Raw genomic sequence first — 18,540 nt, forward strand, 5'->3', positions numbered from 1 at the left:
CTAGGCATTTCCCATCGAACCAAGATGACTCAGTTGATTAGATCACCAAATGTCAAATTAAATATGGATAATAGTATTCACATCTTAGAATGAAAACTGTCAGTTTGTTTTCATGGTGACTTCATTGACTCCTTACTCTTTCATGTCAAAACTTGTCAAGCCTTCAATCTTGTCTGTCAGAGAAACCTCAAAGACTTTGTTATTGTTTCTAATTGAATGGCTCAGTATGAGTTAGTATCACTGAAGGCTGTGGCAGTAAACAGATTTTAGCTGCTTATTGGGGGCGTACACGCGTGTTTGGTTGCTTCAGTTGTGTCTGACTCTTGCGACCCCATGGACTGTAGTCCACCAGGCTCCACTGTCCATGGGATTCTCCAGGCAAGAACACTGGAGTGGCCTCCTCCAAGGGATCTTCCTGAGACCCAGGGACTGAATCTGCATCTCCTATGTCTCTTGCACTGGCAGTCAGGTTCTTTACCATCAGCGCCACCTGGGAAACCCCACTCATTGGGGGCAGTCATTCTTTATTTTAAAAGGGCCTAAAAATGAAGGTCAGGTTGAGCCATCTGAAACTGGGATGCCTGCTTTTATTTAAAGGAGTATAAAAACAAGACCAAAAATGCTACTATATTATCAACTGTCTGAGAAAGTATTTGGATACTAATGTTAATTGGCTTCCTCATTTTACCAAAGACCACTTCATTGGTAAATTTAATGAAAAACTTTAAGACTTTGTTTTCCTTGACCTCTAGGCCACATGTGAAGTCACTCATAAATTACTTCTTAAAGATTTCTTACTTCTCTGCTCTTCCACTTCCGCTAACCATTTTACATTTTACATTTCCTCTTCCGCTAACCATTTTACGTCTGATGTTTGCCATGTCTTGGGCCCTCTTCTCATTTTTTATTTCCACAAATCATCTCATCTGATCTCATCTAGCGCTCGTCAGAACTTAACCTAGTGCTCTTAGAAACATCAGTGTAATACATTTCTGTTGCTTAAAACTCTCATAACTCCCTATTGCTATTAGGATAAAGTCCAAAAGGCCCCCGCAGGATCTATACTTACCTTACTGACTAAAGTTATCGCTTGTCACTCCCCATGTACTACTCTACTTTCAGGTCTAACTGAATCTCAGTTCTTAATGGTTCTAGATTCTTGCTCTCTGCCTCAGGCCTTCCACATATCGTTATACTCTTTGCTTAGAAAAGTAATCGCCTCCCTGGGGTAGCTCCTCTTTGGGGGAGTATTCCTCCTGAGAGTTCCTCAGTTCAGTTCAGTCACTTAGTCGTGTCTGACTCTTTGCGACCCCATGGATTGCAGCACGCCAGGCTTCCCTGTCTATCAATAACTCCCGGAGCTTGCTCAAACTCATGTCCATTGAGTTGGTGATGCCATCCAACCATCTCATCCTCTGTCATCCACTTCTCCTCCCACCTTCAATCTTTCCCAGCATCATGGTCTCTTTCAGTGAGTCAGCTCTTCACATTAGGTGGCCAAAGTATTGGAATTTCAGCTTCAACAGCAGTCCTTCCAATGAACACCCAGGACTGGTCTCTTTTAGGATGGACTGGTTGGATCTCCTTGCAGTCCAAGGGATTCTCAAGAGTCTTCTCCAACACAACAGTTCAAAAGCATTAATTCTTTGGCGCTCAGCTTTGTAGTCCAACTCTCACATCCATACGTGACCACTGGAAAAACCATAGCCTTGACTAGATGAACCTTTGTTGACAAAGTAATGTCTCTGCTTTTTAATATGCTGTCTAGGTTGGTCATCATTTTCCTTCCAAGGAGTAAGCGTCTTTTAATTTCATGGCTGCAGTCACCATCTGTAGTGATTTTGGAGCCCAGAAAAATAAAGTCAGCCACTGTTTCCCCATCTATTTGCCATGAAGTGATGGGACTGGATGTCATGATCTTAGTTTTCTGAATGTTGAGCTTTAAACCAACTTTTTCACTTTCCTCTTTCACTTTGATCAAGAGGTTCTTTAGTTCTTCTTCACTTTCTGCCATAAGGGTGGTGTCATCTGCATATCTGAGATTATTGATACTTCTCCCGGCAATCTTGATTCCAGCTTGTGCTTCATCCAGCCCAGTGTTTCTCATGATTTACTCTGTGTATAAGTTAAATAAGCAGGGTGACAATATACAGCCTTGACATACTCCTTTTCCTATTTGGAACCAGTCTGTTGTTCCATGTCCATTTCTAACTGTTGCTTCTTGACCTGCATACAGATTTCTCAGGAGGCAGGTAGGGTGGTCTGGTATTCCCATCTCTTTTAAGAATTTTCCAGTTTGTTGTGATCCACACAGTCAAAGGCTTTGGCGTAGTTTCCAGCACACTTGAATTCTCCCTTCACAGCAGTATACTTAGGTTCTTGTTAACTTAGCTTTAGACTCCATTGTTCAGAGAATTTACAAGGTCTACCTTGTTCAGAGTATCTCCAGAGAGTAAAACTGGGCCTCATTCAGTAAAGGCACTTGGTGGATGTTTTAATGACTTAGATACCTGTGCTAGAATCTGTCTCAAATAACTTATTTGACTTTGCAGAAAATAATTTATGGTGTGACTTGGTTAATGTTTTATAGGAACATAAAAATGTTACATTAAATTGTCCTTTTACTAACAGATCAAAAGAAAGTTTGCATGCATGCATGCTAAGTCACTTCAGTCGGGTCTGATTCATTGTGACCCCATGAAGCGTAGCCCATCAGGCTCCTCAGTCCATAGGATTCTCTAGCAAGAATACTGGAGTGGGTTGCCATGCTCTCCTACAGGGGACCTTCCTGACCCGGGAACTGAACCTGTGTCACTTACATCTCCTGCATTGGGAGGCTGGTTCTTTACTACTAGCACCACCTGGGAAGCCCCCAAAATAGCCTACAGCACACTGTATTCCCAGACAGACTCCCATCCATGTACTAACCAGGCCCAACCCTGCTCAGCTTCTGAGATCAGGTATGTTCTGGGTGGTATGGCCGTAGACAAAGAAGAAGGCTTAGGCAAACTGAAACTGGCTCTGATAGTACAGCAAGTGAAATGCTGAAATCCTTTGACTAAACAGGCAAGACTCTTAAAACAGGAAAGTTCTAATATTTCTTTCTCTCATATTTTAGAACATTAAAGAATACTAGAAAAATAATGTAAACCCTCCCACAAAACAACAAAAGAACAATTTCATTTTAAAGAATTTTATTATAGGATGTTAATATTCAGGACACCTTCAGAGCACCTTATTCTTCTAATCAGATTTTTGGTAACTGGTTTTAAAGTGTTACTTGAGTATTTTTCCTCATACTGGCTTTCAGGCAAAAGTACTACTTGGTGCTTGTTTAAGAGATGTTAATTTGATTAAACAGTTTATCCTTGATAACCTGAGACATCAATCCATGGATAGCTTCTATGGTAGTTTTACAGCTAGAAAGAAAAAACATATCACATGATGTCACAAGAACTGAGAACTGTTTCAAACATGCAACTTCCCTACCCCCCCCCCCCCCAATTACATCCTTGCACCCCTAATAATGATTCTGGTCCTATTTATACTCTGCAAAACATACTGTATACCATACCAATCTACAGTTTACTCTCTATAGTATACCATAGTGATTTTTAGCCTTCTGCATGTATTTTGATTATTTCCTAACTTATTAAATTTTTCCAAAAAAATGACAATGTAAATAGCTGATAAAATTCAAGTTATTTTATTATTTGGGGAAAGTTCTATTTTAGAAGGTTACTGAAGTTATTTATAAATCAGAAATATAGATTGATTCCAATATTACACTAAAATCTGCTTTCTCTTGTTGTTCATTAGTTGGAATTGTTTTTAAAAATTATTTTAATGAACCTTATGCTTTTTCTCCTGAAATAATCATAGACATCCTTCAAACAACTCAAAGGTAAAGTTAGGTTAGTGGATGAAGGACTTAGATTTTAGAACTGATTAAAAAAAAAAAAAAAAAAACCACCAAAATTCAGGAAAGATGCAATTCTTATAAAATTACTCCCCAAAGGAAAATTCTCTACTATTGTACTACTACACTTCTCCTTCCTACTTTTCCTCCTATACAATTACATTCCCACAGTGACATTTTTGCTTCATAAGAAACTGAGATGTAAATGCAGATAAAACTATAAATCAGACACATATAAAGATAGATGAGCAAAATGACATATTCAGAGCAAGTATCAAAAGTAAGCCCTAATGTCAAAGAAAAATGTAATTTTTATCCAGGCTCCTTCCTTTATACCTTTTATTACTCACAGAGAATAAATAAATGAGGTCATTCTAACCCAAGATAGCTTCTATTCCAACACATTTCAGCCTTCCGTCTCTCTTTTCTTTCCTATCAACTAGTTCAGTTCTTCTCAAAATGGATACCAAGATATTGATTTATATAGATGTCAACATAATCTTCCTTTCCTCTCTACCCCTGTCATATTAAAATTCAAATTTTTGTGAAAGTGAATATTAGTCTTCCCAATTCTGTATGCATCTGAAGGATCATGTAATTATTTCACATGTTAGCTCAAGTTTGTTCTTAATAAATTCTTTACTGAGATTTGAGATACGAAATTACTGTATAAAGGATTATTTCAGAAAAATAATTTGAGAGATAACAATCATTTCTCTGATATTTAGGGCTTAAAACTATAACAATTTGAAATTTGATAAACTTAAGAAATCCTAATTTAATCCTTCACAAAAGGATTAGAATAGATTAGGATATATCTTTTTGCAAAGTTTTGCTTTGGTTTTTGTTTGAAGACCCAGCAATGGACTGGTCTTCTTTCTTATACTTTATGGCTGAAGCTGGAAAAGGTGAAAGGGAGTTTTTCACAACATCACCCAGACCCATAAGCCTTTAATATTCTTACTTACTGTCTCCTAAATTTTCAAAGTTAAAACCTGCATCTGACAACCTTAAAGGTTCAAGTAAGTTAACATTTAGGTACCACTGTAAGTTATAGGTTGAACTGTAAGGAATTTGAATCCTGTTATTTACAAATCTTGAGAAAAAAAAAAGTTAGGGGTAGGAATAGATTTGTTCTCACCTGTCTCGCGTAGCTTTGGCAAGTTTGTCTTCTGACTTTCGGTCATGTGTTTCTAAACCCAACATGAAACTTCCTCGTCCCAGCTGGGCTTCTGACTGTTCTAGTTTTTCAGACAAATCAAAGACCTGACCGGTGGTATAGTCTGCATTCTATGGGGAAAATGATATTTTATCAATATACAATACTAGTCTATCACGTAAAGAAATATACATATGTAAATTTCCTTCCATATAGAATATTTCACTTACAAATAATTCTACTATGAAATCCAAGTGGATAGTCAGTGAAGTAAGAAGTCAAATTATACTTGCAAAAACTGATTCCAAAGCTCAAGCAGTTGAAGTGTAGAAATTTTCCCCTTTTATAGTTTAAAGATTAAATTTGGAATTGTCTTTTTCGACTGTTTAAATCTAATAATTTGTTATTATAAGAGGCTTTGAAGTACAGAGATTTGAGTCTAGGTTGTGGTCCTCCTGCAGATTAGCTAGGAGGCCTTGGGAGAGGTCCTTTACTTTTCTATGCCTTCCAGTCTTCCTGTGAAAATGGGGGAGGATGGTGATAATTTCTACCTTAAAGCTATTGTGAGTGATGTATACAAAGCTTGTAGGACTGTTGATGACACCTAGCAAAAACTTAACAATTGTTAACTAATTTTGTTAGTTTTTCATGTTGAGCTTCCAGAATTAGTACTTATGACAACATTTAAAAAATTACATTTGTTTTAGCTTTTCTAATTACAAAATTAATCGTTATACAGAAAATGTAGAGCAGTATATATATATATACATATATATATATGTATATATGTATGTATGTATGTAAAAGAAAATACCTACCATCCCCTCCACCTAGCTATAACCACAATTTTTTTTTAGAGTATTGCTATATACTCACATGAGCTTCCCAGGAGGTGCTACTGGTAAAGAACCCGCCTGCCAATATAGGAGACATAAGAAACGTGGGTTTGATCCCTAGATTGGGAAGATCCCCTGGAGGAGGGCATGGCAACTCACTCCAGTATTCTTGCCTGCAGAATCCCATGGACAGAGGAGCCTGGTGGGCTATGTATAGTCCAGGGTCACGAAGAGTTGGCACATGCACACCCACATTTGGTAAACTGAAATATTCTATATACTGCTGATATTTCATAATTTTAAAAACCAAAAGTTTAATAATTACATATGTACACTTAAGTGTACTTAAGTGTAATATTTTTTGAAAGTTTCTACTGGAATGTCTTTATGTTATTCTATTTGCTCAGTCTGTAAGATACTGTAAAGGCAGTATAGTTCAGTCACAAGACATTTTAAAAACATTTGCTGTCATCATAGTTACTACAAAGAGCCCTTTAAAATGCTACCAGCTTTCCAGTGATTTTACAAACTTATGATAATTTTTTAAACAAGCAATTATATTCACTTTGTCTGGATCTAAATGGTTTAGGTCACCAATACATCCTTCCCCAGCAGATTTGGGAAAAAACCCTAATGTTTGTAGATCACTTCACATCTAGAAGATTTAACTGCAGATTTAAAAATGTGGGATGGCAGAAACAGTTATACTATTAAAATGAAAAAAGAAACCAATTACATTTCAAACAGAAAAAACTAATATAAATCAAAAGTAACTTTTTTCTGGTAGCTTTTAGATTACATGCTTTAGCTGTAAAGGGAAAGAGATGACATACATTTATTTACATATTTTTTTCTTAGAATGCTGTAATGTACTAGGTATTAAACTACACCAAAAAAGGAGGAAATATAATTTAACCTTTTCTGGATTATTAATGTCCTCAGTGTATGCAGTGCTAGAATACAGGGGCAGCCACAGGCTGAGTAAGTAGAGCTGGCTGCTTTTGTACAAAGGTTCAGACAGCTCCAGTCTTACTGCTTCCTGCCCATGCCATCATGTGTCACTTCTGGCTGCTATCAGCATACTTGCCTCTAAGGAAACATGACACATGAGGCATTTAGCAGTGCTAGGTACATAGAAAACATTTAATAAATGTTTGCTATTATGATCACTCTCCTTCTTTCTAATTTACTATTTTTGACTGTTGAGGATAAAATATAAGAAAAAAATATAGTAAATTCATAGTAAATATGTTCAAGTGAGGTTTTTACCCATGAGTACAATGAATCAAATGAGCAAAAAATAATTTATTGAGGCTTTATTATATGCCTAGTACTTTGCTAATTACTATATATATATTTCATATAATTCTCAGTGTACTTAACAATGTAGGTATTATTATCATTGGGCCCAAGAAAGGCTCAGACACATTAAATAATGCTGTGAAGGTCACACACAGCTAGTAAAATGGCAGACTTGTTTCTGAACTGAGTTTATCTTATTCCAAATTTTGTGGTTCTAACCACTATACTATACTGTACTATATGAAGTGGCTTACTTTAAAAAAAGAAAAAAAAGATAAAACTGTTCCTTAACTAAGATCTAGGTAGAAGTTTCTATCCTCTTCTAGGTATTAGATTTTAATGATATATTGGAAAATATTGACTTTTTCTTTTTTGGTGATAGCAGCAATCTACTTGCTATAAGGTAGTGATATTCTGATTTCTTTTGGGGACATTCTTAGTTCAAGTGCTCCAGAGAGTTTCTTCTACTCCAGCCCAGCAGTAAAGCACTTGCCTTGGCCCAACCACTCATGGTGTTCATTCCCTTGGCCCAGAGCAGGTTTAAGGATAGGCATGTGATCTACAAAACTCAGACACACAGTGAGGCTTTGCCTGGGAATATGTTGAGTGGTGTGTGTGTGTGTGTGTATCTTGATCTTTTCTTTTGAATGTGGAATTGGGAGGTCTAAGCTAATACTGCCATCTTGATTTCACATGAAGTCTGAAACTGAAACCAATTGACCTGAAATCAAAGCTGAGAAAGGAAGACCAAGACCTCATAATACTGTCTGAATGCAAACTCAGGCTGTGCCTGAAGTCAGCCCTACTCCTGGTACTCCTGGACTTTGCAGCTTACATGATTCTCTTTATTGTTTTAGCCAGGTTGGTTGGGTCTCCTGTCTCTTGTAACTAGAGTCCTACCTGAAGACACACAACAAAGAACACTATTGGCATTTTTCTCTAACTAAGTCAGAGGTAGTCTCACCCTCATCTCGTCTCAATAGTACACAGTACAGATCCTGGCTTGGCCTGATATTCCAATCCACCTCTGGTCATGCAGAATCTGCCCCCAAGCCTACCATCTTGGCAAAGTCAGTCTTTCCATGAAAAAGAGTTTCAGATATGAAACAAATTATGTTGATTGATAAAATTCAGACACATTCTTTGCAAGCATAGTACTTACTGTAAGCAAGCTAGAGGAACTCAGCGTATTCACCCAGTATTTATTCCACAAAAGTTCAAGCAATTTCCGATCCAAAGAGGATTTGAAATATGAGACTTCTAAGGCATAGTATCTACGAAACAAAACCACAAATCTAGTAAGTAAAAAACATTCAACCACATCACATAAAGGTTATGGCCAGATTTAAGTTAATTACATTTTATATCCAAATAGTCATGCTTTAATTTTTAGTCCAACAGAATAACGGGTAAACCTGGTTTCCTTACTCTTCAGGGGGGTGGTTTCAATTCAGTTAAGCAAATATTCTCGTGTAATATTTCTCCCCTCTGTAAAGCCCAGAAATTCTCAAAAAATTATTAGTAACTAATCAAAATTTCTGAATGACATGTATTTACCCATGTCACTGACTTCATAAATTTCAGCCAACAGTAATGAACTGCCTCTCTCCAAAGTTAGCTATAACTTTTGTTAGGCTTTTAAAAATACCAAAAATGACATGTAGATTCTTGATTCCTCCCTTTCTAATCCCCTAATCAGGACCAACTGTTTTTTGGAAAAGCAAAACTTAAAGGTTGGTCATTAAAGCTTATAAAAGAATTGCTACTGCTTCTAAAGGTGCCTAATTTATAATCAGGGATAGCAAGGGAAATTTGGTTAAATGTCTGAAAAACTTATTTTTTTTTTAAGTAATAAATACTTAAATATGTCACTATGTTATAAAGAAATACAAGGGACTTCTCCACCTTAAGGAGCTTACCATTTTCATGGGACATGTGGGATGAATCCATGAGAAGTATAAATATAATGATATATGTTGAGTAACAGTAAGTGATGTTATAGTGCATATTTAAAATTAATCATCAGCCAATTAAATGTTGGTGATAGTGAGTACTCTCAGTATAGACAGAACAGCCTGAGAAGCCCCAGGGAAAAGGCAGGATTTCGAGTAACCCTGACATGAGTCTATAGTGTGGCTATGTTAAAAGCAAGGAGGAAGCCTAAGGCCTGCCCTGACTCACAAAAAGGAAAGTCATGAAAGGAACAATAAGTTAATCAGCCTACCTGGACAGTTTAGTGGGAGCAGGATTTTGTGAGGGAAACCTAGAAAGCTATGTTGGGGTCTGGCTGGCAGAGGACATTACATAAAAGGCTAAGAAATTATCTTCTAGGTACGTGGGACTCATGGAAGGTGTCTGAGCAGATCAATGATATAGCCGTTTATATCAGTGTTTGAGAAAGCCGGCTGTGGTAAGATGTGTCAGAGGAGAAAAGGGAGGCGGGGAGACCACAAAGGATGCCACTGCAGTGGGGCAGATGTCAGGAGACAAAGGCCTCCCTCTCAGGTTAGTGGTGTCAAAGATAAAGGCACAGGGACACAACAGAAATGTGTGTTCTTTCAATTCAGGAGTGAAGAAATTTAAAAAGAGTAAGAATTTAAAGACAATTCTAAGTAAGGGCTTTATAAAGATTAAGATACCCCTGCATATGTGTAGATGAAAAGGACACAGCTATAGTGAAATGTGGAAGTGGGATATGGAAACAGTGTATTTCTTGAGCACTTATGTCCTGGCGCTTTATATATATTCTCATTTAATCTTTCCTACAACCACCACAGGAAAGATTTATTATTCCCATTCTAGGCCGAAGAAACAACTCTAGAATAAAGACTGGTTCAACACCACAGAAAGTGGCAGCAAAAGGATATGATATTATGTCTGTTATCAAAACCTCATGGTCTAACTTATTGTTATATCCAGAGTGTAGACATTTAAGACATTGTTTAAGAAGTGAGGCCCTGGGAGTTGAGACAGTTAGGTATGGGGAGAGGAGGCAAGGGCTCAGGTGGAAAGGTCAGATTTAGAAACGACAGGTTGTACCTCTGATACTTTAGGGGAAAAAGAGGATGAGTAGAGCAAAAGATGTAGATTATAAAGGATGGAAAAGAAGGGAGCTCAAACTGGAGGGTCTAGAATAGACTTTTATGTTTTAAAATTTATGGATCACCTTAATGTTATTACTGTCTTAATTCCGTAGGCTGATGCAATGAAATTTTTTGGTCTAATATTAGCTGCAAATCTCAGTAGCAGAGTTGAAAGCAAGAAGAATATTCAAAATTACTCGTGGAGCTAAATCCTCATCTTCTGTACAGGAAGTCAATAATAGATACTGCCTAGAACTGAAAATCAAGAAGTAGCACTATCAGCATGCTGTTTGATGTTAATGGGGTAAATACTTAAACGAAGTATAACTATAATAGTTTAAGTGATTCCTCTGGGGGTGGGGGAAAGGGAATGGTACTTTCATAGAACCAGTTGATCCTTTAAACTATGTGCTTGTATAACATTGATAACATACAAGCTAATTTAAAAAACCCGTTGTGTCCTATTTTTACTAAGGCTCTTCAAAGTTAAATATATTTAATATCTGTATTAGATTCTATGTTGAAAATGAACTTTGGATTATTATCTAGAATTTAAAGTAGGAAAGAAAAAAGATCAGTGTAAACTACAAATTATAGCTCATTGTCAAATGATTTAGGAAATGATCTATAATGAGTCTGCTCTTAAGTTGGCACTATGTTTCATTGAAGATTTGAAATAAAAATAAGCAACTTATCTGCCCTATTAAAAAAGTTTACTCTTTATTTAGGAACTGGTCCTAAGTAAGAGAGTATCTTTGAACATCCTGCTTATTCCAGGTTCAAAATTCTAGGCTCTAGCAATGCAGGTAGTTAGAAAGCAGCAACTCTTCTTAGACAGGCTCATTTCTCAGAAGAAACAGGAAATGCAGGTTTGTTTGGGTACAGAAAGCACAGTATGCCTCACAGTCTTTTTTGTTTCAAAAGCTGCTGCTCGTGATGAGAGAAGTAGAATAGGTATTAAAGGTATAAATTTTTGAAATTGCAACTCAATATAAATGAAAAAAATTCACTGTTAACTCTGAAAGTGAAAGTATTACAGCAAAGATGTCCTCATGCTTAGGAGCAATTCTCAAACAGGAATGGCTTAAATTCTTTTCAATAGAGCAAATTAAGTGATTTAATTACAAACCTCTCATTGAAAAATAAAAATCTTTTTTTTCCAGAAGTATGCCAAGGATGACTGAAATCAGACATATTTAAAAATTAAATTCTAGAAATTCGGGTATTTTCTAGGAATTCTGAACAGAAAAATAAGAGCAGTGGTAGCACACAAGTAGTAAAGTATTCCCGGAAGTTAGGGTAGGAGGTGTAGAGAAGGGACAGCAGTAATCAGTTAGGAAAAACTTTTTTTTTATTTTTAGGGGGATGCCCACACTTCTATGTACCATAACCTATTTTAATTGTTAGGATATAGCATGAAGTTCACATTCTAATGAGGTCAATAAGAAGGAAGCAAAAACATATCAGAGAGTCACAAGTGCTAAGAAGAAGAATGAAGCCGGGAAAGGTAAGAGTGACTAGAAAGTGCTAACTGAAATAGGGTGACCCTTAAATAGACACTCGCGACTGAAATAGTGAGTCACATGGAAATAAGGAAGAATGTTCCAGGCAGGGGATTAGCAAGTGCAAAGGCCCCAAGGCAGGAACCAGCCTAGTACATCTGATAAACCATGATGAGGCCACTATGGCTAGAATAGACACAGCAAAGGCTTAGGGACAAGAAGTAGAGTCACTGAGATGAGCTCAGAATGATTGCAGGGGCCAGTCTACATAGGGTTGTGTGGTCCATGGTAAGCACTATAGATCTTATTCTTAATGAGACAGGAAATTACTCTGAGAAGGAAGAACATGATCAGACTTACATTTTAACAGAACCTGTTTGGCTGACAAAAGACCTTTAAGGGGTGGGGTGAAGTGCAGAAGCAAGAAGACTAGCTAGAAGGCTAGTGCTCTGATTTAAGCGCCAGATGGCTGTGGCCTGGGTCAAGGTGATAGTAAGAGAGGTGATATATTTAGAAGGTGGAGAAAATTGTCTTCACTGGTTTACCAATTTAAAAAATTGAGATGTAATTCACTGTTTTAAAGGAGTATACAATTAAGTAGTTTTTGTATGACTTCTTTAACTCTTGGAGTAAAAATGTGTAGGGAGAAATTTTGCTATGTGAAAACTGGGTACATTGAGGGCTGTAGAAATTGCTAGTGTCAGGCTGGCCCTGCATACAGCTTCCTTCAACTTTTACTTTCATTAACAGGTCAAGTATCTTATACATTGATAAAACGTATATAGATGAGAGAAAGGCAAATAACATGTTAGATTAAAACAATTGTTAATAAAGATTCAAATATTATCCTAAATTTATATATTCTTACTATTATTTTAAAAGGTATTATGAAATCATTTCATCTGAATTTTTTTCTCATCTATAAAATTAGGGGCTTGGTCTGGATGATCTCTGAGGTTTCTTATGATGATTCTAGCGTCAGATACATTTTTAAATGACTTACTGCTTGCAGTGAACACCAAAGTCTTCTATTTTATTAAGTGGGATGGTCTGGTACTCAGAAGGTCCTTCATCCGGAGGCTTGTAGCCCTGAACAGAAATGAAGAAAATAGAAGACTTAAACACAACAGAGGAAAAACATATGTTTTTTATGTGACTTTCTGTTTATAGAAACATTCACTTGGGGGAGCCAATTACTGAACATAGATGCCTAATAAAAGAAAAGTATATTGTTTATACTCTTCCTCAACCCTATTTGGTGGCTGAAGGCTAGATTTGGCTTATAGATTAATTTTTCTTGTCCTTAGGTGATACTCACTTGTGCTCATATCTATTTCAGATTGCAGTAGATAGTAGATGGCCGTGATACACAAATCCTTATTAACAAAAGAACACTGCTTTTCTAGTAGAATTAACAACATGCAGCACAAATGTATTACCTTTTTGCTAAAGACAATTTGTGGTAGTTGGGCTTCTATTTTGTAAATACTGTTAAATTGTTTTAGGACAAAATGAGATACTAACTATAACACATCTTTAAAAATAAACCAAATATTTAAAAATCGAAAAACTATAAGAACTTGGAATTTTTCAAATTACCTTTGGGTATGTCCTGAAGGCTCCAAGATTCACTTTCCCTGCAGATATTGTTCTTGTTGGGTCAATCTACAAGAAAGATATATTTAATATCTGCTGACTTATTTGTTTAAACATTAAAAGCCTTGAAATACATATGTACATATAACATTATAGGCACACACACATAATTAAAAATAACCAATAGGGAAAAAAATAACCAAATTGGAAAATCATAGAAGTTCAACAGAATATAGAAATCTCATCATTAATTTAGAGATTAGATCTAGTTACTATACTATTTAAGAGTATTAATTAAAGATTTGCTCATCTCTTTTTCAGAAGTCTTTTTTTTTTTTAACAGATGAACAATTTCTACCTTCCTTAGAGTAACCTGAATTACATCTAAAATACTTTAAGCATAGCAAGAGCTGTTCTAGCAATTCCTGATTTAATCAATTCACTCAACATCCACCAAATGCCCACTGTGTGGAGGGAACTGAGATACAGGTGCTGTGTACATTCTCATCTAACAGAGGGCGGGAAAAGATGCAGGGAAGTTACATAACTTGTTCAGAGTCCCAGCTACAAAGAAGTGGAATTTAGATTCAAACCTAGGCTGGCACCAGAGCCTTGCTCTTTACCATACTGTTTTTATTTCCCTGTATACTGTATACTGTATATACTGTTTTTATTTCCCTGTATACTGCTTTAGTAAATCTTCATGAAAATTAATTACAACTGGTTGTAAAAATACTTACTACCACTGCTACAAATGGTTCCTGGAACTGCTGATTGAGCATCTGAGTACTAACATCAATTCCAGAAAGCCAGCAGCCATAGCCAGGGTGGCTATGATACCAGCCAATTGCATTTTCAAGGCGGCCAACCTAACAAATGAAGAGAGCAAAGGAGCTTGAGGTTCCTGTTTAATCTTAGAGATTTTGTCTATTTATACAGCCCTACAGTTAAATAACAGTATGCAGAATAGTTATAGCATATGCTGCTTAAAAAAAAAAAAATTTTTAGATAATACACGGTCAAGGCACAAAATTACCAAGATACATGTACAATAAGGTCATTCAGTCTCCTTCCCACCTCTTTCCCCTCAACTAGTTTCTCAGCCCAGATGTTACTGTCATAGGCTTACACACCTGTCTTCCAGTTATTCTTTGCATATAGAATATATTCTTTGCATATATGTAGATTAATAAAAACACACAATGGATAGAATACCAACAGTATTCTACACTTTGCTTTTTCACTCAACAAAATATTCTGGGATTTGTTTCATATAAATATATAGATAGCTACCTTTTAATTTGTTTTAAAGGCTGGCTGGCAGTTCATTGTGTGGGATATAATTTATTTAATCAGCTTGATATTCAGTTACATTTAGGTTATTTTCAATTTTTTGGTTTTAAACACACATAATGATTCAATATATGTATATACTGTGAAATGATCACAGTAAGTACAGTTAACATCCGATACCACATGCAGTTACAAATTTTTCTTTTCTTGTGATGAGACCTTTTAAGATCTACTCTCTCGAGAATTTTAAAAAATCCATGCTAATCTGTTACATATAGTTGAGAATAACTTAAAATATAAACTCTAATGTTGGAGGATAGTTTTAGGTTTAGAATCTCAAAAATAACTATGAGACTCTTAACTTGCAGTCACCAAACGTCAGGGCACAGCATCTTTACCTGTTTAGCGTTTTCTATGTATGCAGCCATGTACTCATACGCAGCGGCCTGAGCGTTTACTCGGGTCTCAGTGCCCTCGACAGGCAAAGCAAAGCTGTCCATGATGATCATGGTCTCACCGTCCACCTTTCCCAGCATCAAGCCCATCACTTCCAGGTTGCCTCCTGATCTGGCATGCATCACCATTTTCAGTAGAGCCAATGCTGAGATTTTGCAGTACTTAAAGTAATGGTGACTACAAAAGAAAGGCACGGTGTAATTAACTTTCCTAAGTACAGCTGTAAGACAGTTTTTGTAGAGATTAACAAGTATTGAGGCAATTTACACTGATGGAATGGGGAGAAAGCGTATATATAGAATGAGGGAAAGAAAAACAAAGTATAAAAGGACAGAGTTCCTGAAGGGGGATGGAAATGATAAACATAATCCTGCAAATTACTTCCCATTGGGGGAAGGGAAAAGTATGAAATAATTTTAAAATATGCTAGTCGAGTAGACAGAAGGGAATTACACGACCATTTCAATAGCCTTTTTCTTCATTAATTTTGGAATCACCAAATCTAGGTTTCTGACCCTGGTTGGTCAGTTTTGCCTCATTATTCTCCGACTTAACCTTCGAGGCCTACCAGTTAAGAATGTGGGCTCTGACATCCATCTACCTAGGTTTGAACCCTTTTACTGCCATATCCTGGCTGTAACCTTGAGATAGCCACTTAATGTCTGTGCCTGTTTTCATAGAGCTGTTGTTTGGAGGAAATGAATAAAATAATATACATAAAGTGCTTGGCTTAGTGCCTGACACATACAAAACTTTTTAAGTGCCAGCTGCATTATTAACCTATCTTTTATAGTACTCCGAGAGAACAATGTGTTGAGGGTTGTAGCTTCTCTCGAGGTATCAGTCTAAAAGTGGAAAATGTAGGCTTAAACTCTTTAGTCTTTCCGTGATCAGTATTTCAGTCTGTCATCTGTGTATGTGACTAGACTACTGTTGAATAAAATTACACCTCAGTCTCATTGATGTAGTGGAAGACATCGAGGATGACTGTAACTGGAGATACAGTCACACAGTGAGGCTGATCATTTAAAATATTCAATAGGCTATATCAATCTAAGTATGCAGCCTGCTATAGAAATAGCAGACAACCAGGCAAAATAACCAGTCTGTAAAGAGTGTCAGTGTCTTTGAGAAGTCTTTTGAAAATGTCTGCCCACAGATTTCAACCACAGCTGAAAAATATAGAGACCTGTCCTTGGGAGTAAAGACATGAATTAAAATCTTCACTCCTCTATCTACTGGGAAAAAACGACAGTCCATTATTGTGCTTCTATTACATACATTCTAGACCCTTTTTTATACATGACCTCATCTAATCTTTCTAACATCACCAACAGATAGGTCTTTTTTCTCTTTTAGAGGTTAAAAAAAAGATAAGTAAATTTCAACTAATTAGTTAAGAGTTGTGAGATTTGATTTTAGGTCTTAACTATTGTTCACTTAAGAATTCATTGCCTCCGTGTAATTATGAAGTAAGTTATTTACTGTATTTGCTTGTTTTTATATATGCAGAAAAGGAATAAAAATACAGTACTGTGTTGTCATAAAGATTTAATGACATATGGAAATTCCTAGCTCAAAACTCAGCCTGTAGTAAGTACTCAGTAAACACTGCTGAATCTGAATACCCACAGTTAAAGCTTGCCTTGTAAAAAACTGTGAGACAGATGAAATATGGTTTTTGTTGTTGACCACCACTTTCCTGTCTATCCGTTAGAGAGACTGTGTGATCTTTTTACTCTTTCCATACAATATCTGCTGTCAGGAAAGGATAAATACCGCGGTAAAGAAACCTTGGCCTGTCATCACTCCCAGGACACACGAGTTTTGCTAAGGGGCAACAACCCTTAAGTTCTATTGATATAATTTACAGCTTCTGGTAAAAAAATGGTGGAGTAAACATTGTGGGAGACTGAGTAGAGCCTCTTTGTTGTTTCTGAAATAATTACCAGCAATCAAAAAGCAATTAAGATCTAAAAGATTATAGACTAAAAAGCTGGCTCATAATTATTTTAGAGACCCTTGGATTGACTTAATATCTGAAGATAGCTGTAGTCCCGGTCTGAAATCAGCTGAAGATCCCAACAAAGTGTACAAGGCAGAGTGTGGAGTGTCTGTAACAATACGGGGGCTGAGAAGTGAAAGCCCCAAACTACCGCTTGTCGTTTTCCTCTTCCATTCTCCCAAGGCAAACGAGACAGAAAGGGGGAATCAAGCAAGCCCCAGTGGAGGGTCTTACGCTTTATTTGCGGGGATAAAAAGGTAAAACAAAATTTCTTAGACGATCCCTCTTTCTCCTTGCTGCAGAGGGAAAGACAAGCTCTCTGACCCCAACTCCCACTGCCCCTGGGTCTCTTAAAATCCCGCCACCCCTCCCTCCCCTGCGTTTCGCCAGGGACCTCCTCACTCCTTAGTCCAGGGCTTCGCCGCCAGGATTTCTTGCTGCTGTTTCTTGTCGTATTTGTAGATTTCATCAATACTCTGGGCTTCCTGCATGTTGTTGGCTAGCTCCCACGTTTTCTGGGCCATGCCACTCCCGGAAGCCGCCATCGCCGAGGAATCGGATAAGCTGTCGCCTCCGCAATCGAGACGCAACTTTACCTAGCTAGGTTTTCGGGCGTGGGCTCCGGACCCACCCCACCACAGGTGCAAACTCACACTAGGCTCTCGGGGCAGCCATGACACCCAGCACCGGAGGTGAAGTTGGTACGGACCATCCGCGGGATGGCGGGGGTCCTTGGGGGACGCGGCTATATACACAGCAGTTACACAATAGTTAAGAGGCAGAGGAGTCGTCTCATTACTGGAAAGAGAACTTATTATCTTGGAAAATTATATGTGTGAAATAAGACGAAAACAGTAATTACCTAGGGAATGGTATAGTCTTCTGCACCGGAAGAAGGGCATGTAACGTTATGCCAGAAACAGGAATTGACCTTCCTTGTTCGTCCTGCGCAGGCTCGGCCTCCGCCATGTTAAAAATGGGTAGATACTTAAAGCTGCAGTGGGGCAGAGAACTGTTTTTACGTGGGTGTAGGTACTTTTAAGATTGTTGAAAGCCAAAAAAAAAAAAAAAAGATGTTTATGGAAAAGTTGACATAGAAGTAGTTCTGAATGCCGCTTTTGAGAGAATGGTAAATGGCCTCCTAGTTTACTTCCCGGTGAATCATTGCACATGCGTAAAGCCCTTTGACTTGTAGTGGTTTGGCGCTAAACTTTCCTAGAGGGGCGTTCTCTAGCGTCCCAAGGTGGCCATGGAAACTCGTGAATGGCTATGATCGTGCCTTTTGGCGCGTTTGTAAAAATTAACATCTATACGAGCTATTAGTGTTTTGCAAGTGTCCAGTACCCACTTCTTGAAACAGTTTACAGTTTAATCTACATTCCACTGTGG

The 18,540-nt window shown here is 37.3% G+C and overlaps 1 protein-coding gene across 3 annotated transcripts; it reads right to left on the reverse strand.

Annotated features, from left to right (window-relative positions):
- Nucleotides 1–3,177: 3,177 nt before the first annotated feature.
- On the reverse strand, nucleotides 3,178–18,140 carry COPS5 (COP9 signalosome subunit 5). Of its 3 annotated transcripts, none has more exons than XM_043483467.1 (8): nucleotides 18,014–18,140; nucleotides 15,089–15,323; nucleotides 14,138–14,266; nucleotides 13,401–13,466; nucleotides 12,805–12,890; nucleotides 8,379–8,490; nucleotides 5,061–5,209; nucleotides 3,178–3,419 (listed from the first exon to the last, which is right to left on the reverse strand). In XM_043483467.1, exons 1-8 carry the CDS (start codon nucleotides 18,118–18,120, stop codon nucleotides 3,335–3,337), a joined length of 969 nt encoding a protein of 322 aa, XP_043339402.1. In that variant the 5' UTR covers nucleotides 18,121–18,140; the 3' UTR covers nucleotides 3,178–3,334. The 3 variants fall into 3 exon arrangements, with proteins under 3 accessions (XP_043339402.1, XP_043339401.1, XP_043339403.1); XM_043483466.1 differs by having other exon boundaries at nucleotides 17,554–18,031; XM_043483468.1 differs by lacking the exon at nucleotides 18,014–18,140 and adding an exon at nucleotides 17,546–17,683.
- Between the last annotated feature and the right edge of the window lie 400 nt (nucleotides 18,141–18,540).

The sequence above is a fragment of the Cervus canadensis genome, chromosome 12, assembly GCF_019320065.1.
Source record: "Cervus canadensis isolate Bull #8, Minnesota chromosome 12, ASM1932006v1, whole genome shotgun sequence".
Classification (NCBI taxonomy): Eukaryota; Metazoa; Chordata; class Mammalia; order Artiodactyla; family Cervidae; genus Cervus; species Cervus canadensis.